General features: G+C 39.7%; 2 protein-coding genes across 12 annotated transcripts in view; one reads left to right on the top strand and one right to left on the bottom strand.

The window, feature by feature from the left end:
• LOC119646653 (chondroitin sulfate N-acetylgalactosaminyltransferase 1) overlaps positions 1 to 22,878 on the top strand; it is a 345,789-nt gene that overhangs the window by 238,954 nt on the left and 83,957 nt on the right. The gene's annotated exons all lie outside the window — the stretch shown is intronic.
• LOC119646654 (synaptobrevin) overlaps positions 1 to 22,878 on the bottom strand; it is a 102,736-nt gene that overhangs the window by 34,887 nt on the left and 44,971 nt on the right. For 6 of the 10 annotated variants that reach the window (XM_038047180.1, XM_038047176.1, XM_038047186.1 and 3 more), the window contains exon 3: positions 13,431 to 13,735. In XM_038047180.1, coding sequence (XP_037903108.1) covers positions 13,431 to 13,735 — 305 coding nt within the window. The remainder of the gene's footprint in view (positions 1 to 13,430; positions 13,736 to 22,878) is intronic. The other 4 variants (XM_038047181.1, XM_038047184.1, XM_038047183.1 and 1 more) reach the window with 1 other exon arrangement.

The raw sequence follows: 22,878 nt of genomic DNA, 5'->3' as shown, positions 1-22,878 counted from the left end.
ATAAAGTTAAATACAAGTTACCTGACGCGAGAAATTCATTTCACGGAGCATATTAACATCTTAGATGTGTCGCTGAAAGGTCAACAAAAAAAACGATCCTTTTTTTGTAAAGAATGGTAACTGGTGAGAACGCAAGGATCCGCTCCAAATGACTTCAAAAACATGACTTTATTAAACGGAGGCTATGCTCTCAGTGCGATTGGCCAACAAATATCCTCTAAACTTCAACTTTTATAAACAGAAATTGTTTTCTGGCAGATTAACTACGATAAAATGAAATATGTGTATGAACGAAATTCTACCCTCAATCTGAAGCACCTTTTTGTAAATGTCGGAGTCGTTACAGTGTTGTGTATTCTAAAATTGTAAGGCTTTTCCAATTATACTATAATCTGGCTCAAAGCGACTGTTTCCACCTAATTCCATCCCAACAAAAATTCAACTTTCTACGGCTTAAAATCGCATAGAAGCAAAAAACTGGTAATGGCCAAAACAGATCCGCTCCACTAAATCCACTTCAACAGCTGGAACTTTATGAATATAACAATATTATGAATGGCCTGCAGTATTAACATTTAATCGCTGCAGAGGACGCAACTCAAGGGTGCAATGACGTTTTTTTTGTTTGGAAGCAATTAATTCATTGTTGAAACTTCTTCACTTAAAAGTCGTTACCCGACTATCTAGGGCAGCATCGCATTGCAGTGAGCATATTTTTGAATAAACTGCGACAGCTGTCGGGCATGCCATGCATTACAGATTAAGGAAATTTATATGCACACGGGACGCACAAATGTAACCGTGTTGCCTATTGGCTACTCAACGAATAAAATCGGATAGTGGAGACCATTTTGTTTAAATTCCATTACCGCCAACAGTCCACATCTGTTTAATAATTTCTCTTATCTTCTGTACAACATAATTTAATCAGTGCAGGATAAACCACAAGCTACTTTCAAAACTTTGACGGAGCATTCCACATCAATGTGATAAATGGATGACTCTCCAGAATACTTTCCAGGCGTTTCGTTCTACAGTGAAATAACCATCTCGACAATGTCCACACTTTCGTTTTTCTCTCGCCGGCAGCAAATTCAAATGACATGATTTAAGAGAGAACAAACCACCAACCGAAGCTAGGAAAAGTTTCGTCCTCGTTAGCTTTACTCACAGCTTCTGGAGCAACTCGAATAACAGCTGAACGCACTTTTTCTTTCTTTTCCACTCAAAGTGTCTGGAGCACAGTTACCTTTTTATTTCCCGAATGAATTGGGAAATCCGGCGACAGAAAAGGGGCAACGAAAGAATATTTCCTACTCACCCTTCTCCTGGCATGATTGCACTACTTTTCTTTTATTTGGCTTAAAAAAAGGAAGAGAGAAAGAATTGTGTCCTGGCAGTTAGTTACGAGTTGAAGCAATACATGAATAAAGAAAGCCTTCCTTTCTTCTATAACTTCTAGGAATTTCCCAGGAGTAACAAAAACACTTTTTATGAGAAAAAGGAGCATTGCTGAAAGTGGAAAGTGAGAAAGCATTTTGTGACATGGCTCGCTGGTAAGCTTGGCAAAGTCTTTTGACAAGGAAGCAGAAAATGGCAAGATATTGTTACTAAATAAATCATCCTGACTTATGTTGCGTTTTAGGATGTCGTCTGTGGCGAAGATTCCTAGCTCGTCTGCTCGCTAGCCAGTTGACTTTGGATGACTGTGGGATCCATATTTTATCTTACGACATTTAAAATGAATATGTACGCGTATATATCACCGATTTTTCAAAGGATATAAAATACCCAGCTTATCCAAGACTTTAAATCCATGGGTATATAGCCATAAAGGGTGTAATTGAACGTATAGCATTTGTTCCTTGAAACTCAATAATGTCGCAAAGGATTAGAATCTTCTCTTCAAGAGAGAATGCTGCAGTTTAGAAGTTCTTAATATGTGCCTGTAGGTATAAGGGGTTTTGTAGTTCTTTTATGTAAGAAACAATTTTCTGTTATATACGAAATCAGAAATAAAATTAGGCACTGTTCGTTACTTTTTTAAGGCAATTACTCTAAAGTGAAAGAGTTAATTGGTAATATTTCGGAAGTAAGCTAACTCACAGAGAAAAAAATAATTTCGGACTACTACACTTTTGTCAAAAATACTAGGCCCAAACTATAGACCACACTTGCGACATTGGTTATATTTATCTCGCCTATCTGGGTATCCTATAGTGCATGCATTTACATATTCTACCCCAGTGTTTCCCCCTTTCAGGACAATAGTTTATAATCTCTTTTGACTTAAAATCCTGTTTTTCTTCGTCAAAATGTCAGAAGTTAGCATTTGTTTTTTCTATTTCATCTAATTAGCAAATGATAATCAATGTTCATGTTGTATCTGAGCTTTGGAGAACAAACAGTTTGAATTGAATATACTAATATTACTTAGAAGGATAGCACACGATCTGATTGACACAAATGCACAACCCTTCCACTTGTACAGAAAAGATGGAGTCCGCCCCAAAATGTTCAAACTACCGTTGGCGCACATCGTTTGCAAACACAGCTTAAAAATTGGCGCTAAACAAGTCAAATTTCGGCAAGAATTGCAGTATGACTGACCCGATAACACCGCAGAGTCGCTCAAAAACGTATCTTGAAAAACACCGCCCTTTTACATACATTGCCTTTCTCAATCTACTATGCAACCGCATCTGGTATGCACTATGGCAACATCGATCATAACCTACATTCCATAATTCAAAAGGCATAATCCGCGGAAACATCAAACCCATCCTGCGTCTCGATCGATGTTCAATAAAAAAGCGCTCATTTGTTCATTTGATGAAAACTGTCATCCTTGTCAAAACATCCAATGCCTAGCTCCCTACAAATTGCTTTATGTAAATGTATTTGTCTCCAGACCAGCTCGTCCAAACTTTACATGATCATCTATTTCAGCACCGTCTTCGGCTAAATCTGAAGAAAGCAGAATTCTTAACGACCGACCCCAAATGAAGCCGGTTTGACCACTGTTAGTGAAAGCGACCTGCCCAAAACTGGCCGATTTTAGTACCACCACCCGATACTCTGAGCAATGGAGAACGTCACATAACATGGATGAAGTAGCGACCCAAAAGTATCATCCCTTATGATCAACGTTTCAACGAACGTCTCACATCCAAAATCTACCGCGCGTCATTCGCCCTTTCGCCTTCTCTGATTCGGAGTACGACAACCAAAGAGGATGAACGCCATCTCAGGATTATGGGATAAGATATTGAGATGGGTTAGTGGAACAATTTGCTATAATCACGTACAAAGTGGGGATATACGCAATCGATATAGCATTGACAATTGACAATTTGGGACAATTTGGACAATTTGGGAGGGCTTTCACAGTTTTGATTGTACCGTCATCCACAGAATATGCGAATCGATGGGAGATGGCCGAAAAGCCAACCTAAACACGCTAGATGATGATTTAAAAGTCGACCAAAACCACCCAGAATCGGTTTACAACCCAGATGAATTCAATCAAGGAGAGCCAACCTGACTATCAAACGGAACGAACGCTCAAGAAGGAGACCTAATTGACATAAAAAATCTAGAAACTATCATTTTTGTTGTGGTTCATTATTGTCACTTCAACGACATACAGATACTATGCATCACGAGTAGCATATCTACAGAGGTCGCACTCCCGAGTGTGCATCCTAACGCAACTCAATGACACCCAATGAGGCCGGCTTACATGACAGTTCCTAAAGTGAAATGAGCTGCACTGTGTTCACCGAATTGCTGGTTCGCGGGGTTTTTCTTTTTCTTCATCATGGGTAATGGGCTGGGGAAATGTTTGTTTTCACTATGAATTCACTAAGTACAATTACTGTAATCCTCCCTGGATAGATTTGTGGAAAAATTATCGCAATGAACGCAAAACCAGAGTCTAAAGGTGAAATTCGACGCAGAATTCAGATACTCCGAGGTTGCAACATATTGAGAATTTCAACATATAAAAACAAGATTGACTGAATGGTTATATCCGCCTGAATTTTGAAATCAAGAACATTCCAATAGCGCAGAAGAGAAGGAAATTTTTCATAAGTAACTTGATGCGATCCAGGAAAGATTTCCTAAAGGCGGTATTGTGATCGTAATAGGTAATTTGAATGCTAGTCTCTGATAACACCTAGCTCGGACATCTGATAGGGAAGCATGCTCTTCTGGACCATGATGACAATGTTAAGAAGTTGGTTGTGGCGTGTTCGAGTTCAGACCGGGCCGTAAGGTCAGTCGAGATTCAACCGACTGACAACATCCACCTAATCAGATCGACCGCATCGCAGTAGGCAGTAGATTTTCCAGCTATTTTCTGTATGTATTCATGAAGAATACATGTATGTTTTCTGTATCACATGAAGCGGAAAACTACCGTTCTAATGGAACGACAGACATCTTGAACGCCAAAGAAAATTTTGGGTAATGTAAAGCTTCCGCGAATTAATGCTCACTATGTGGTGTTGATACCCGTACATCTACGTCCATTTGAAATGTCACATTTTACGCTTCATTCATAGTCCAAACAGTTCTGCAGTTTGTCACTGGTGCAGAAAGTTAAATTGACTTTAAAATGATTGAGATATCTGAAGAAATACACTGTGTGATGCCTTTTTACTATGAAAAGATAAAAACGCTACATAAACACGCCGAGAAATATGTGAACTGCATGGTCAAGGAGTGGTTAGTTCGATACCATTCCGGAAATTTGGATGTCAAAAACGCAACTCGTTCTGGCCGCCCTGTCAGGGGGAAAGTCGATGAAATAATAATGCAAATGGTTGAGCAGAACCGGCATTCAAGCTGTCAAGAGATGAAAGTTTGGCATCATCTGAAAAGAGCGGCCTACTCAAAGAAGCTCGATGTTTGAATTGAATTACTATCAGCGAAATGCTGCTGAAACGCAACGAAATAGAACCATTTTGAAAATAAGGAGCACAAACGACTTCAAAATTTGGCTTAACGACAAACAAGATCATTTGAGTATTTCGTTAGATTGGAAGGGAATTGTCCATTATGATCTGGTACAATGTGACGAAATTGTCAATTCCGTACTATGCACAACTAGACCGCTTAACCGAAGTAATCAAGGAAGGGCGGCCAGAAGTGGCCAATAGAAAAGGAGTTCTCTTCTATCATAACGATACCAGCCCACACATATCTTTCATGACTCGGAACAAATTGACAGTACTCAGTTGAGGAGTATCCACCGTATAGTCCGAGTCTTGCATCGTCTGACTTCAATTTGTTTCGATCTCAGCAAACTAATAGTAAAAAATTAATCGACCAGAGTGTCGTTCAAAATCACTTGGTCTAGATTTTCGCCGATAAACTACAGAAGTTCCAAACAGATGGAGTTATGAAACTACTCGAAAAATAGCGGAAGGTCATAGATATTAATGCCCAATTTGCACACGATTAAAATTAATTTTGAATAAGGAAAAGTTCCCGAGACAAGTACCCACGTAAAACCGTAGAGACGTAACTGTCAGCGCCACAGGTGCCCAGAGGTAGCGGTGAGGAAGACAGGGTTGCAACCATGCCGACAAAACCAAAACCAAGTGGCCGAAAAGAATCTTCATAGTGGTGGCACCGGGAGACACTGTATCACATTAGTTTGCCGGCCGTGATACAGTAGGCGAACTTGCAGCGTTCAGGGCGACCCGAGTCTGCACGGGGGAAGTGGCAGTAGGTCACGAAACCTTACCGGAGGTATACTGGTACCATGGGAACCGGGACCGCCCCTGAATTCACATACATCAGGAAAATTCCCGCTGTATGTGCGTTCAGCTCGGCTGTTGCGGTTAACCCCCTAGTGCGAGCCTCAAACGTGATGTTTCAACACGGTGTGTAGTGCGGTAGAAATTTAGAAAGGTTTTGCATCCACTAGTATAAATTCTGAGCCATATACCAGTATATACTGGTACCGCTGTGATTGTTTCGGTGCTCTGATTGTGGCCACAAAATCAATCCGTATCTCAAGAATACCGTAGGATTAAGTCCACTGGAAAGGTGCTCACGACAGACAGACCAACAGTAAACGGATTTTAATAAGATTTTGTTTAAAAAAATGGATCAACTGGAATAAAATTTAGCAGGAGCATCATAGGTACCACGAGACCAAGTTCCAACATTGATAGCCAAGCCGAATATGTTGTATATTTGATGGAATCAGCTGTCAGGAGTGGTTACTTACTGATACTTAGACGGGAGCCAAATAAAAACTTTTTTATACGCAGAGTGTGAAGAAACAAAGAACCGAATATTTGTCCATAGTGCGATAGTAAAACCAAGAACTTTGCTCGGATGAAAAAATTGCAGGCGAAAGAAAAGGGAAATTGAGGCTCCTTACAATTTCTTGGGGCGACCAGTATCCAAAGAAGGTTATCTTCACTTTGAACCTGCATGCAGAATCGCGCCGGAAACAATCCCTGGAAACAGTGTAAGAACTGGTTGTAGAAACACAGCTAATGGACAGTTGCTTCCTAACCGCCATTCAAACTGATTGTAACCAATAAAGGTGAACCCAGGAAGAACGTCTCTTCAAAGTGAATGGCGGCTTGAACGGACGTGAAGACTTATCGTGGACAGTCGATGGAGTGTCCCATGATTTCTTGATCACGGAGACGAGCGAAAATTCAAATTGTCATTTTGGATCTGTTAAGCTGATGAATGAAAATTGAAGTAAATTATCAACTTATTCCTCCAGCAAAAGTGCCACGTCGGATGGTAGCAAGACCTGAAGTGATTGCAAAGAATAGGAAATCTAAGCTGAACATATTCCGATAGCGCTCCAGAGATAAGTCTGCTGTTATGGAAAACGCAATGAGTTCATAGCGCAAGAAAAAAATTAGCCTCAAATCTTCAATTCTCCTGCTGAGATTAAACGACAAAGTTCACGAACGTAACAACATTATTTAAAAAACTGTTCTATGGACTGAAGTTTCTAAATTATTAACTCAAAATTCATGGAGTAGTAGCGCTCTGATAAATGGAATTTGCAATATTTCTCAAAATGCAGAAGTCAAGGGAGATATTGAACATTGAAAATCGACTCTAGGATATCTTTCATATTATCTTAATCTTTGCTCTAGATGCACGAACATGAGACACGTAATATTTGCTTAATTTTAATGCAATGCAAGAAGCGAAAGGTTCTTTCGCTCCCACCCGGTCAACCAATCGCGGCGACCGTTAAAAAGATATGGTGCCTCAAAGAAGAAACAGGTCGCCTCTAATTTTATCGTGAAAGAGACTGAATTTGCAATCATTCCCCAAGGAGGAAGAGTGAAGAGGTACACAGGAAGAAGAGGCAGATTTCCTGTCCATAACCCCATTGAAAAACTACGCCGCCCTACGTTAAAGAGTTATGACACTTCAAAAGGGAATATTTTCATGTTGCTAATAAAATGAATGACAAATATCACAGTGATTTGCAAGAAATGCGATTCTTTGACGGAGTTGAAGATGAAGGACTTCGCGCTCCTCTCCCCATAAAATCTCTACACCTTTTGGAGTCTGTGGAGTCGAAGCAGGGGTTGTCTCGGAAACACACAACGTGGCCGAGTCGCACAGTCTACCAGGATTCGCAAATGTATTCCAAGCGAAAGTACTGACAATATTGGAAGCCAGCCAGTGGCGCGGGCATGTCCGAGCCCTAAGTGTCACATAGTCATTCTGACCGCCAGCAAAACGACCATTAAGGCTATATTCGGCGCAACATTATCCAGGCTGGTGGGACAGTGCAGGGACTCACTGAGCAGTTTTCGATCTGATCAAAATAACTCTTGTGCCAGATGCGTGGAAATTCATATAAGTTTACGACGGTCTTTACGGGGAACTTATTTTCAGGGACATTGCCGTCAGACTCAGCATACAATACAATTCACATTGTCAAAGCTAGAGAGGAAGAGGAAATCCCCAAGCACTTCCTTTGCGGCTACGGACATTAGATAGACCATTCTTTGAGGACACTAATAGGAGCTCTAGTTGCAGAATGGGAGGGCTGCTATTCTTCGTGAATGCTCTAAGGATCTGAGCCGGCTTGACTCCCTTGCTTTTACAACAGCAGTCATGGTCTTAAAGTTTATGGCTTCAAAACAGCACACTACAGCATTAATTAGGCTCCCTGGAAGGGCCCCGAATATCATGCACCCATCCAACCCCCTCCGGGTGAAAGGTAGCCTTCCCTTCACTCTTACAAACTTTCCACTCCCTCCGGAAGTGGGGTTAAAAATCCAACTTTTACTAAATAATTTATTGCTTTTGCTTTTCACTATAGAAGGTATAAACGACAGGAGGTTTTATTGTTATTATCAGGCCCGTCGAGAGAGAAGAAAGGGTTACACCTCTGGTTATTATTAATGATAATATGCTTACTATATATGTTTTCTATCTAGTAAACATTTCGTTAGAATTTCTACAATAAAACGTAATATTTTATACAGTATACAAATTTATATTTTCATCTATGGAAACCAGTACACATTCCTTTGCAGAACTTATCATTGTTACTCTGTATGGTATTTGCGGTTCTTGTTAAAACAAAGAACAGATCATTTTCAATATATTTTTCTTAAAATTTTTCTCTCTTAAGGTGTGAAATGCAATGCAAATATCTACTCCTATGGTTAGAAATCTCATTAGCATCTATCAACTTAGCTGTTTTCTGTAAATATATGCATGAAATAATTTTCTAAAAATAATCGGTGCGTTGGGAGGTTAATCGCAATGAAGATTGTATTTTAATTAACATGCACAAGTTGTCAATATTACGCAAAATCTTTACCTCGTGGGATTTTTCTATAATTCAGAAAAATCACAATTATATAATCGACATTTAGAAAGGTAGAAAGTTCTACAAAAGTCGAAAATAATTTCAGATATCACAACAGTTTTTTGTCTATATTCATCGCAAATTCAATAAATCGTGTTCTGCCATTTGCAAATAAATCTACTCGACAGGCAGAAATCATTCCATTAGTTTTCAATGAACTTATCTATCAAACCACATTATATAACCCAAGTTTGAATTTAATTCTAATTAAATAAACCCTGGAAAATAGAAAGTAATTCCAAATAAAACTAATTCAATTCGCAAATCAGCGAAATGTTGTCAACAATGAAAATATTCTAAGAATTTCAAATCAATTTCCAGCCGCAAACTGTCACCTTCCAAAGTCGAGCTCAAATTTAATTTATCAAACACAAATTTAATTTCATTTCCCGAATTTCAAATGAAACACGTCCATTTATCTGGAAACATCCGACAGAAAAAGCGCACCCATGATTTGCCATTATGTATATCTACTTGTCATTATCATGGTTAGTCCCGGACCCATGTCAATTCCTTGAAAACAAGATACTAACATTTCATCGTATGGCCCGTCTTCAAGCACCCTTAAATTGGAATATTCGTACCGAATCAACAACATCTGACCTAAAACAAAATTCCATCTAAACATAATAACAAGCAACACTACGACAAATCATAAAACCATTTTTGCTATTTTCCATGACATAGATATGTTGTGACATGATCCTTGAAAAGAGCCCCATGACCAAAGAATTGCGGAAAACGGGACTAAAGCACTATTCGCCGTAGGATTTTTGCGGTCGCTTATGCGACGTATCTGGAATTGTCGAGGTCACATTATTTAGATTGCATTGAATTATGTCTCAACAGGATTTTGTGCTTTTACGAGTCCTAGTTAGATCCAGAGGGTGATGTGGATGACTGCACTAGAGTGGAAAGGACATACAGTGGTAAAATGGAAGTGGCTGCTTTTCGACGGATTTTCTTGTAATTTAATGCGCTGTTGATAGTTATAGTTTGAATAATGGATATGTTGCGGTTATGATAATGTTTTGCGATTTGGTTGTTTGTTTAGAAACATATTGAGGCAAATATAGTAATTTGCATGTATGAGGTACTAATCTGTGTCTGAGAGGGAGAAAGTGCTGGAAATGAGCTGATATATTTGGATTATAGTCAGTTCCTATTTATATTTTGACTTACTTGGGGTGAAAGTGGACAGAACAAACGTCAAATATCAATGCATTTTTCTAGATGTGTTTCAGAGGAGTTCTCCAGAATCTGCAATTAAAATGCCTTGCAAAGCTGAAGAATCATTTCGGCTCTAGGGAAATTAATCTGAAACTTTGAAGCGTTGACCTGTAAGTCCGAACTGACAACCGTACCTCGAAAAGGAGCCAAGTGAGCCTAAGTTGAAGTACAAGAGCAAGTCTTGAAGCCATCCGTAATATATTGTTGCCGCTTTTGGTTCCAATAAACAACATTCGCTTGAATGAAGAGAGCCCAGTAAGGAGCAGCATGAATTGTTCCCTGCTCGTGCACGAAATCCTACAAAAGAACAACTCTCCCACGTTATGTTTGCTTGGCGACTTCAAAAAACTGTGACATCTAGACCAGAGAATACTCTCCATTCTGAACCATAAAATATTAGCCATAACATGGGGCATAAATCTGGAAAGTTTAGTGGAAATCTTACTATTATTAACAAACTTCCGGTTGCAAAATAAGGTGTGATATGATAAAAGGGGCAAAGGAGTTAAAACAAATAAAATAAGACTCCTCATCTACGATGACGAGCATCTTATTTGGTGGAATTACGTTGCCACCATTCTGGATCAGAGATCCTCAAAGTTACACCTCTCCTAAATTAAATTTGTATTTATTGATTAATTTAAAGGAATAAATAGATAGAACCTTTCAATTTTCACAGAACTGCATACTTTAAATATTTCAAAGCTGAGAGCTGAGATATTTCGCAACAAGTGAGACGATTATTGAAGTCGTGAAAATTTGTATCTATTTTAATTGTAATATTTGAAAGGGTGTTTGGATACCTCCAGAAGTCGCAAGCAACTGAAATAACTTTGCCACATTTGAAAACATCCCATATGTATGATCGGAGTAGGCGTAATTCAGATCTGCACGTAGCTCCTTTTCCATTGGTGAGGAGGATAATTTCAAACGCGTTGAAGCCAAAAGAGAGCAGTTGTCGTATTATGGACCTGCGCCATTGCAGATTGAGTTTGCCATTCATGCAAAGGGATGAAAGGCAACAAACCCATGCGATCCATGTCTGCTTCAGGACTGATTGTAAAGAGAGGGAAGTGGAGGTAGGGAAAGGGAGGCTTGATCAAGATCACATTCTCCGAAACTAGTCAACAGAAAAACTTTGGAAAAAATCATGACGCTATATGATATCTATGCATTGAAGTGCTTACCTACTTACTGACACTTGCTCAGAGATTAAATTCTCATCAGCACAACTAAACGTTTATTCTACTCAACCGTTTCCAAATATGGCTTAAATCTCGAAACGGAGTACGCCAGAGTTGCATCCAATCACTCGTGCCCTTCAATGGACTACGATATCTTTCCTCAACCAACTCCATTACGCTGATGACAATTATTTGCTCTCTCATCGAGTCATTGGCCTTAATCGGATGATTCCGAATTTGGAAAAGGAGGCAAGTAGAGACTCGGACTGAAAATAAACGCCAATAAAAATAAGGTTCTCAGCCTGACTGGTCATCATACGCTGCCCATTTGCATTAATGTGCTAAACATCGAGGGCGTTAATTAATTTGTACATCTAGGTTGCGTTGTTTCAGCCGAAGGTGCCACCACAGCTAAATCCAGACCATGTAAGAGGACACGATTTGACTATCTGGCAGCCAAAGAGACAATAATTGCCGGATACGGAGTCGCAGGCCTCAACTTCAAACCTGACGGAAAGATTAGTCTTGAAGATTTTCAGGCGTTTCTAACCCGAACTTGGAGCAAATTTCTTAGTACACTATGGACTTTCTCCGGGTTTTCAACACGGTTATCGCCGAGATTCAATAAGTCAGATCAAATACCCAGAAAAGATGGCAGGATACAAAACACCGACTAACAGGAGGAACCCAATATTATCACATTCTGCTAGAATTTCCGTAAATTGTTTACCTGGATGGAGCCGCAAGAATTCCGTGTTACCAAACTATGCACCTACATGAGGATGGACGACTCCGTAGCCTACATAACGACGAAATCTATGAGCGATACCATGACCGTCAGGTTGTGGATAAAATCCGGCTTAATAGGTTACGGTGGGCGGGTCACTTAATCCGTATGGACGAGGATGATCCAGCCCGGAAAGTCTATAAGGGCAATATCTATGGTAGAAAAAGAAGACGAGGCAGACCCTCCCTAAGATGAAGAGATGGCGTAGGTCAGGACGAATTTGTGCACCTCAATACAAAACGGGAATTTTTGGAGTTCCTAGACCGGATACCTGTTGTTGGGTCGTTGATGATGATGAATAACCTGCATCAACAACGTGTCGACTCATTCAGAGCATCCATTTATTATTCCGGACCATTACGAACAAAACTCAGTCCATACGCGCGATTTTGCGTCATAGAAGTTTTAGTAACTTATAAGAGGCAATAGACCACTCCGAGGATATAATTTCAAAACGACAGAACGGGTTTAATATAAATCGAAGTGTACTTTGAATGCTACACCAGAGGAGAGTTTTTTCACTGTTTCCAGGATTGGAAAAAATTAATTCATTGTATCGAATTCAGTTTGCTGTCAAAAAGATAAAATATGTAGACGAAATGAACTCGTGAATCTGAGTCTGGAATTTGGAATTATCGGCCTTTCCCACAACCTTATACATATGATTTGAAGGAACTCATTATTTCAATGAGTCACTCAGTGTTAACCAAAAATGGACACCAACTCAGTAAAAGCTGCCGCCGTTGTTTCAACCTGTCCGAAACACAATGTTTTCCTACCAAATAGAAACAACACATACCCCTTAGAAAGGGTTTTCTCCTTACAAAATTAGGGATGTGTTTTTCGACTGAAAGTGTCCAAATATTAGAACAATCTGGTCCTAATAAATTATAATTTATGTACCTACCTGAAATGTCCATGCTATGATAATGATTATAGATTAGCTTGACAACTAAATCTAGTGTTAAATTAAACGTGGCCAATTAAGAACTGAATACATTTCTCGAACAAAGGAACAAACAAATAGAAATGCACCATTGTTCACGGTGAAAAGGGGGGTTTTTCCGCATTCAAAGGGAATACTAATCGATACTATCCCACATAAATTACCGCCAATTTATTTCGTTCCCTATTTGTCGCATTATCATTCTTCGCAAGCAAGCTGGGAATCCTTTGGCCAACGTTCCCAATGATTCCAAATTTCTATGTCATTATTAAATGCAACTGCATTGTTAGTTGATAGCCCAATTCATTTCAAATGTGCAAACATATGTACAAAAATGAAATCCCCGAACGTCACTACAAATAACTGCTCTGGCCCAAAAACAATGGAAAATGTACTCACCGATAATTATAATAAGCAGAACAACACCAATGACTCCCATTATGATCATCATCTTGATATTCGCCCACCAATGTTTCCTCTTCAGCTTCCCTGCTTGTTGTTCAAACTGCGATGCACCGTGCTGCAGGGCGTCCGCCCGTTCGTCCAACTCGGAAAGTTTCTGATCACGTTCCAGGACTTTCTCCACATTAACTTTCATGATACCAACGACTTCATCGACCTTTGCCTGCGTCTGTTGGAGACGTTTCTGCGCGAGGCTGGGTTGCGGCTGCGAGCTATCAGGAGGTGGAGGTAGCACAGGGAAACTATATATTAATTATATGAGAAATATTGTGAATGGTGAAATGTTATTGTAGAAATTAAAATTGAAAATGGATGCTTGGAAGTTTTGGTTTTCGGAAAATAAAGTGAAATTCTAGACATCAATTAAACCCTGCAAGGATAGTTTCAGCTAAACAGCGGGTTGGTCGTCAAATAGTAACTTTTCCCAAAAGCACTCAATATCACCCTTCAAAAATTGAGAACTATCCCCGATAAACTCTCAGGTAACATGGGGACACACAGACTGGATTAAATGGGAAAAGTTAAGATCCAGTTCAAATAAACTTATTAATAGATTATGAAACTCTTGACGAAGGTACCCCGAAGCCAAATATATATTTACGTATAAGTGCAAATACAGGAAAGGATGTTAATAAACTTTCGCTATAGAGCCAAGTGCAAAATTAAGCACTGAGGAAAATTGATGTCGACCAAACCGCTTGTGTTACTACGCATTGAGCAAAGTTGACGTTCATCTTCCAAGTGTGGAGTACATCCTAGTTTTAATTAGACTCCTAAAAATACATACGGGGAAGGATATGATCGCTGCGTTCATTACATCGAAAGTTTAAATTTGTTCATGTCCGCATGAGAGGCTGCTGCACACACTTCAAGGAAACTGGAACGGAAGGTAAAGTGAGGAAGTTTGAAGAGGAGTTTTATCAAGTGTTCAAATACATCCACCGTTTGGGTACTCAAAAATTTACACAGCCTGGTAATTATGTAGATAATTTCCATAAATTTGTTCTACGTTGTGAACACATACTAGTATTCGATAGTCGTTGAATCCCGTTCAAGATTTTCCGAGGGATGTAAATATTCATTACCAAAATCATCTCGTTTACAAGGAAAACGTCGAATATTTCATTCAGATTCCCTCTCATCTCTGCAAGCAACTAATTAGATCAACCAATTAATTGCTATTGCTTTGATGTTTAAATTAAACGAAATTGCTGCAAACATTTGTTTTCCCCTTGAATTGAGTTGACCCTTCCGAGTGTAGTTGAGGCATGATGAGTGTTTCCTTTTATGTCAATTATACTCTAAACGAAACCAAGGAAGCTATCAGCATTCACCTGTTAATTGCAGTTAAGTCCTGTTGCTCTCTTGAATGGTGTTTTGAACTACAACTTTACAATTAGCTGCAGAATAGACTCGAAAAACTCTCGTCAGGATAGGTTAAGTCGCATCGTATATTGCCGAGTCACACATCATCAGAAAGGCAAGAACGAATATATGCTCCTAAGACTCCTTACAATAGTCTTCAGTTGTCCCCAAATTCTATCTAATTGTAGTATCTTTCAGCTCAAAAATATTGGTCGTAAGCATTTCTCAGCTCCCTTTTGCAGGACATCGCTTTCTATGTTTCCCCAAACTGGGCACAGACATCAGTCTTCAAGTTTAGATTATTTCCGTTCATCTTATTTTTGTATAACAAAGTTTTCCCTAAAGAATGGTACATAGTACCCAACATGAATAGCGTAGCTTAGTAACCAACCCAGATTCGACCATTTTTTCCTCCAATGCACCGAAGGCAAGGCACCCATAGTTTTCCTAAAATTTTATTAAAAATGTCCCCGGCGAGTGAGGTTATTATAACTTGTGCAAAAGATCCAAAAAACCACAGTTATAAGCACTGTGATCCAAGCTCACTCCAAGGATAAAATTTCTAACTGAATAAAGCAAGGAAAAGCTTAAACGCCCTGAACATTCTCCAAACCATTAAAAATCTAGCTCAAAAATTCCGTGCCATCTGCGACTCAGGTTTTATTATGTGGATTCCAATGCATAGCATAGCCAGGAATGCAAGTGTCGACCTTCGTAATGTGTGACCTATCCACTGCCAATTTCGCCTTCCGATCACATCCCGTACGGATACCAGGCGACCAAGTTCTTCGTTTGTGATAGTGCCTGGCCAGAGTACTCCGATCATAAGTCGCACACAGGTATAGATGAAGGCTTGGAGTCTTTGAGTGCCAGTGGGGGTCGCATTCCATGTGCTACTCCCATATAGCAACACAAAAAGAACACTAGCACAGAACAATCTCAACTTCCTCTACGTGGTGAAATAACTGCAGTTCCAAATTCCAGACGAGGCAACGAAGCGGATCTAGGGCTGTTAATGCGGCGGGCAATATCCAGTTCGGTGCCACCGTCGGCCGAAACAACGTCCCCTACATATATAAATTAATCAACGCCTTTGATGCTCTGTCCATTAATGCAGATAAGGAGAGTACGACGACCTTTCAGACTGATAACCTTGATTTTGTTGGTCTGTATCTTCAGTACAACCTTACTTGCCCTTTTTTCAAGTACAGAGCCATTTAGCCAAGGTTCATGACCCGGTGACAGAGCAAACAGATGTCATCAGCGTAATAGAGATCTTTGAGGAAAGATGCCGTAGCCTGTTGAACCCCTCCAAGTCCTCCAGACAAGGCAGCATAAAGAATGTCACCGATAAGAACAAGAAATAACATCGCTGAAAAGATTCAATCCCAGTTCGCCCTATCAGAAGCTCTCTCGAAATCGATGAACAGCAGGTGAAGTGTGGATCTAAACTTGGGGAACTATTTCAAAATGATCCGTAGGGTGTTGATGCGGTCAATGCAAGAGAATCCCGAGCGGAAACCAGCCTGCTCTGTCGATCAAGCTTTCGAGATTTTCTTTGATGCATTCCAGGATTATTTTAGCTTTAGATTTTCGTCTGCTACTAGCTTTCTCCAAACTACAATTTTAATTTTAAACGTAAATATATATTTCGGGAGCGACTTACACCCTTCTTCAGTACAAAGCTACTTACTAGCTACTACTAGCTTTGTTTTGAAGAAACATGTAAGTCGCTTCCGAAATATACGTTTAAAACCAAAAATTGTAGTTTAGAGAAAGGTGCCTCTTGTGCGTTAATTATTTTAGCTATTATCTGTGCAACGGCAGGGAGCACACAGACAACCCTCAAATTGTCACAATCAAAACCGATCCCCTTCTATGGAATCTTGACGATCATCCCCTTCTTCCACTCTTTGAGAAAGAGAAGCAGCAGATCTGAACTAACTGCAGGTGCAGCAAAATATTACTCTACTCGGAGACCGTCAAGCCCAGCGGCTTTACACCGTTTGAGTGCATTGATGACCGAAAAGAGGTAAAAGTCTGTACCCACATATTATGGTCGTTAACCATTTCATCCACAATAGGAGAAACATCACAGGATATGATACGGTTAAGAATGATGGTCATTCCTTTCGAAGCCGATGTCAGCGCCTCTCTTGTTACGCATATCCAGGAAACAACTCCTAAATCTACTGCTGATCGCAAAGTGATCAACCTGATTAGTGTTGGCCAGTTGAAATCCAACTGCCCTTATGGTAAGCTCTGTGCCCGAATAATAATTAGCATCCAATGCCGAACCGCTGGAAGCTAGAGAAATCAACGAACTTATCGTTATGGCATCAAGACCGTGTTTCCCCACGACATGTCTGGGCAAGGTGTTGTCAGAGCCCACCTTGACGTTCAGATCAGCCATCACGATCATAATATCACATGCGTGTAATTGCCCGGAAGAAACATTTTGAAGGTTTTTTTTGAAAACAAAAAAAAATGATACACTGTCTGCCACACGCACTTTCCTCAAAATCAGTTAGACCTATTGCCACCGAATTTGATAGAAAAGTTGAAACTGTGAACGCCTCTATTATCATCAACCATATTGTTTCATGTTGAACAATATGATAAATGATGTACCTTTCAAAGCAAATATTAGTTTTAATATTGGATGCAAAAGGAAGGAGTAAGGGTTCAGAAAAAAATCATGTAGCCAGGCCTCAAAATATTCTCCAGTACGATATCTGCTCAAATAAATCAATAATACATCATTATATTTTGAAAATTTACTGGGAATCTTGCAGTGGCAAATTTGTCCGAAACCGGCTCGCACCGGATTAGCGTCTACTACCACGGAGTACAAAAGAACATTGCCATTAATGTGACAAGAGGGAGTGGAGTACTCTCCAGAGTCATACAATCTTACTTCGTTTAGGCCCAGAATTTCCAGCTTATATCGTTGGAATTTCCGCCCGAGTTGGAGAAAACAAGCATTCTGGGAACTATCGCTACCGTCGTCGAGGAACGTGCGCACATTTCAGGAATCAACCATAGTCGGCTTTCGATAGCCAAAGGTCGCAGGCGTGAGAGTCCCTATCCGTTTTTGACGTTTCGGTGCCAGTAAAGTGTCTAAATATATATATTGCTAGCCCAAAAATTTCTATCCCTTTTAGTCGCCTCTTAACATAAAAAGGGAAAACTTCGAGTGTATTCTCAAGGTCAAATCCACATTTTAATTTTTGGGCACTGATGCAATACAATCACGTCTGTGTGAATTTACGTGAGTACCTGTCCAGTGGATTTAACCCCACGGTCTTCTTAAGACATGGATTAATTTTGTGAGCACAATTAGAGCCCCGTGGAGACAAGCAACAGCAGACAGGTACCAGTCTACACTGATGGTGGGTGAATGCAAGACCTATCTAAATCTCTACCGAACTATGCAGTGCGGCACCGGTGTAGAAACGTAAAACTACGTTTTGGGCCCAAAGGTCTCTGTTTGCTTGAACGTAACCACAACCCTCATCAAGCTCCCACTAAAGGGCCAACCGCAATAACCGAGGTGAATTCACATCTTCTAGGAATTCTCCTGAAACATGTGAATGCACGGACCATCCCGGTTCTCATGGTACCAGAATACCCTTAGTAAAGCCACTTAAGGCGCCTTATGCCTTAGGCCTTAGAGCATTCGCCTATTGCATTACGGCCAACAAACCAAAGTGAATACAGCGTTCGCCGGTGCCACAAACAAGAAGGGAGAACCTACCCACTTGGTTTTGGTCTGGCCGACAGGATTGATGCCTCGTCTTCCTCACCGTCACCTCTAAGCACTTGTTATTGCACCAGGAATGATCGTATTGGAAGAAGAAGGAAAAAGAGTGTTAACGCAACCAGAAATTGTTAACTCATTAAAAAGTGTTTTCAACATGATTGGATGGCCTAGATGAAAAAAACGCTGCTGATAGCGGGATAAGCAAAACAGAAATGATGAACTGAATTGTTAAAAGAGAACTTAAGTAGAAGAACCACTTTAAAAGGCTCAAATGCTCCCGGATAATAACTTGTGTAAGACGCTTGAACAATGCCATCAGATTCTTCAACGTCAAGAGGCAGATTCATGTCGGGAACTAATCCTTTTCAGATTGAAAATTTGTTCACCATGCACCATACATATAACCACCGAAACGGCGTGTTTCACAAAAGCTTCCGTTACCTAGGCTGTGATTCAACGCTGATCAAATTTGCAGTACATCATGGTATGAATAGGAATTTGCGCCATTGGCTTACTTCTCTTGTTTTCGTTAAACAGGATCAAACACCATGTATAATAGCAGCGCCATATTCTCAAAGCAGTGGTAGTTACATAGTGCCAGAAGCATTTCGAAAATGCAGAATGGACGGACAACAGAGTTCAACGCCTACCCACAAATCAAAAACAACCCAGATGTGACGGAAAGCTCATTTTCACCATTTCAGCGGGGTAAACATCCTAACCTCAGAAAAATTCGAATTCACCAAGGCGTACGAGCTGTAGAAATAATCTCTGATTCTCTTATGACCTTCAAGATATTCCCATTGTTTCAAAAACCAAAATTATAATAAACGTCCGCATATTTTCTATTGCTACCCTTGAGGGAAATGTCATATCACCGTGTTTCAACAAAAAAGGGCATGATATGAATAAATAAGTGCACTTGAGCATTTTGAAACGAAAAGTCGGGACATTTATGAAAATTGCGCTACAGGTAGGAAAGTCATAGATCGGATGAAATAAGAAGCTCTGACCATTTTTCGCAATATGTCTTTAACGAGTCGTATCTCGATGTGTATATCGGACCGGATAATTCTAGAGGACGATTGAAAGGTGACATTATGCTTCAAAAAAAAGTTCTGTGACAGTTTTTGTTTGGTGAAGTCAGTGTGTGTTACAGCGTTCCAAAATGACGGAAAACGATACATTTTTAAGTGTCGGTACGAGCAAGATAAAAAGGCGAAACACGCGGCCAAAAAATGTTTAAAGTTTATGGACCCAATACAGTGTCAAATGCAACAGCAATGCGGTAATATCACTGATTCTACTCGGATAAACTTGAACAAACTCTGGTAGGTCAAGTGACGAAAATGTCGATAAATCGTGAAAATTGTCGCGTTCGATCAGTATGTTATTCCATTACCAGTGAAGATTAATCAGAAAACCGTTTGAAATTCTTTGCATAAACTGATCTTGAGGACCTCGATGTACGCGAATTGAGGCAACGGAACTTTTTGGATCGAAACTGTGACTACGATTCTTTCCAGAACTGACCAATAAGGAACCTGTTGTGTTCATCAATCAAGACAAGGTCGCACACATTTATAACGACGCGACAGATACCCACACAAAACTGCGTGTCTGTTGTGTTTTAGTTCACAGAATAATGACCTCCTAATAAAAAAAAAACTTATCAGAGGCTGATTAAAAATGAAGAAGAATCTTCCATTTTTTGGCTATAATTCATTCTATCTCGTAAATACCCCATTTCAGGGACCAAATTCTTGCTAGTGCATTTTTTCCGATATTCCAAAGGGGTTATGATTAAGGACCGCTATTGAGCCAGCAGTCGGGTATGCATTATGGCTTTAGACTATCAATAGAAACCACCATTTTGCGCTAATGGAAGTTACGTTAAATAAAGTCTTGAAAAGAAAATCAAACACTTGGTTCGTTTGCCTGGTTATAGCTAGTGTACCTCATAACGTTGTGACTACTTAACGTTGTACCATTCCTGCCCTTAATTAGAGCCGAATCATTCCGTTTTTTCGCATTCTTTGAACATTTAATTTAGTGAAATTTTTATTTGAAACACGAAATCTATTAAAAACTATTCGTCGATGCACAAGAGAAACTTCGGGCAATAACAACTTGTCCAAAAATTGAATGATCACCCCGTGCAGCACAGTCTGAAACCGAATCTAAATGAAACAGAATTTTTGACCACCGACCCCAATGACATCAGCACTATCAATCACTGTTAGTGACAGTGACCTGCCTAGAACTCCGCCACTTAATTATCAATGTGATCAGCCAAATGTGCATTGACAGGCATCTTGGATGAAGTGGGATTCTGAATGATGACAAATTATAAAAGACAATGAATGGCGCCTCGCGGTAATGGAGACGAAGATGTTGCGTTAGATCAGTGGCGTAACCCTTCATGATCACATTCAAAATGAGGGCATCCACGGTTGATATGGGATTGGACTGATCATGAAAAAATTGCGAAAGATCTGTCTTCGATGCTGTGGAGATGAAGTTCAAGTTGACAAGAACTCGCTTGCCAAGATTGGTTTGAACATCGAACTCGACGAGAAACGAATAAGAGGCCGTTCAAAAAAGTGTTGGTTTGATACGCTAACTGGTGACTTGAGAGCCTCTCGAATTCATCCAGATCATGACTATGACCGAGCCGACTCCACTTCTAAGCGAAATAAAAACTGAGGAAGAAACCGTATTTTTGTATTTTGAAGTCTACCGTTCTAACTGAGAGAACTAATTTCTTATTTGAAAACTGCTTCGAAGAACTTTGAAACTACCGTGAAGATCTCCATGCGCGTTTCCTTAGCGGATGTCAAATGCCATTTAAAAAGGTATCTGAATACACTTTTAGAGATAGAACCTTTTTTTTAACTCCCACAGTAGACGCCACATTTCGTCTATCTACTTAGATGCCAATGCTGATCTAAATTGCAAATTTAATGATGATTGATTTTCTAATAAAGTCATTTTCAATGAAACTTCATTATGTCACACAATTTTGAACATTTTCAATGAGAGCGAATCACTGGGATATTAATATGCTTCCCAACTAAGTATAAACCCCGTAATTTGGTATGCCCGGATTGAGATGTTCTGTCCGGGGATTTGACATCATGGGGTTTATACTACCACTCTGGGAGATGAAATAGGGAAATATTGAATCGGTATGAAAATTACGGGTCGGAATTACATCAACTGGATGCAGTATTATCAAAATCTCAATTAAGAATATCCCTGTATTTACCTTTCGTATGGATTGAACCGAAACTACAACCGAATATGCAGACATTTCAGGTAATATATTCATTGCAAATATTTCCACCACATTAATAATTTCAAATTAGCGATGCCGATACCATCCAATAGTAATTCGTTGGGCATACATAAAATATTTCTCTTCAGAACAATAATGAAAATCATAAATACAGCTGGCATGCCAATACAAAGGACCTCGTTATCGGAGTTATCCACTCTGCACATATTTAAAATTTCAATTCTGCCATTCATCCTGATGGGACGAAAAAGGAAAACAAAACGCCACAACTTACGAGTATTACTCATTTTAAACACAGTAGCCTTTACAGCATGCGGAACTGGAATTGCACGGTGATATCCTCGCCTAAGAGGGACATGCCCGCAAATTATGATCTGATCGCTGAATCCTACTTTATTTCGATGTGCACGTTTTTCACTCATTTTATTTTGCTTCGTAAGCAAAGTCCTGAATTTATTACAATTTCCGAAATCAATTTATGATGCATACGGTTCATGTACATTATTATGTGTATTGACTTAAAAAATTTATTGCCGCATTGGGCATTTTTATGAAATTGGTTCGGGCCCCACTTATTACAAAAGAACACACTTGATATGATGAGTTTGGGGGCGAAAGGTTGGACTTATATCGTAAATGCATATTGGAATCCTTTTTATTTGCGTAAAGTATTCTGTTTGAACCCGAAAATTATAGGGAATATCTTTTCAAAAAAGTTTTTCGGGCCGGGCATCCACTTCGAGGGAATCGGAGTTTTATAGCATGCTAGGGACATTCATGCAGAAGGAACATATTTGATGATGATTGTTTGGTCCTTCAAATAGGGCCCTCTTCAGGAATCACAGAAAAAGAAGCAATCAAGGATTTTTTGAATTCATTAAACTGTATATAATGCAATATCATAAAAATAACCGTATATGGCAACCGAAACAACGTCTACATACAATCGTTTCCAATCC

This window comes from Hermetia illucens, chromosome 1 (genome assembly GCF_905115235.1).
Source record: "Hermetia illucens chromosome 1, iHerIll2.2.curated.20191125, whole genome shotgun sequence".
NCBI lineage: Eukaryota > Metazoa > Arthropoda > Insecta > Diptera > Stratiomyidae > Hermetia > Hermetia illucens.
Note: the sequence above shows the minus strand (reverse complement) of the source record. Positions and strands in the feature narration are given on the sequence as shown.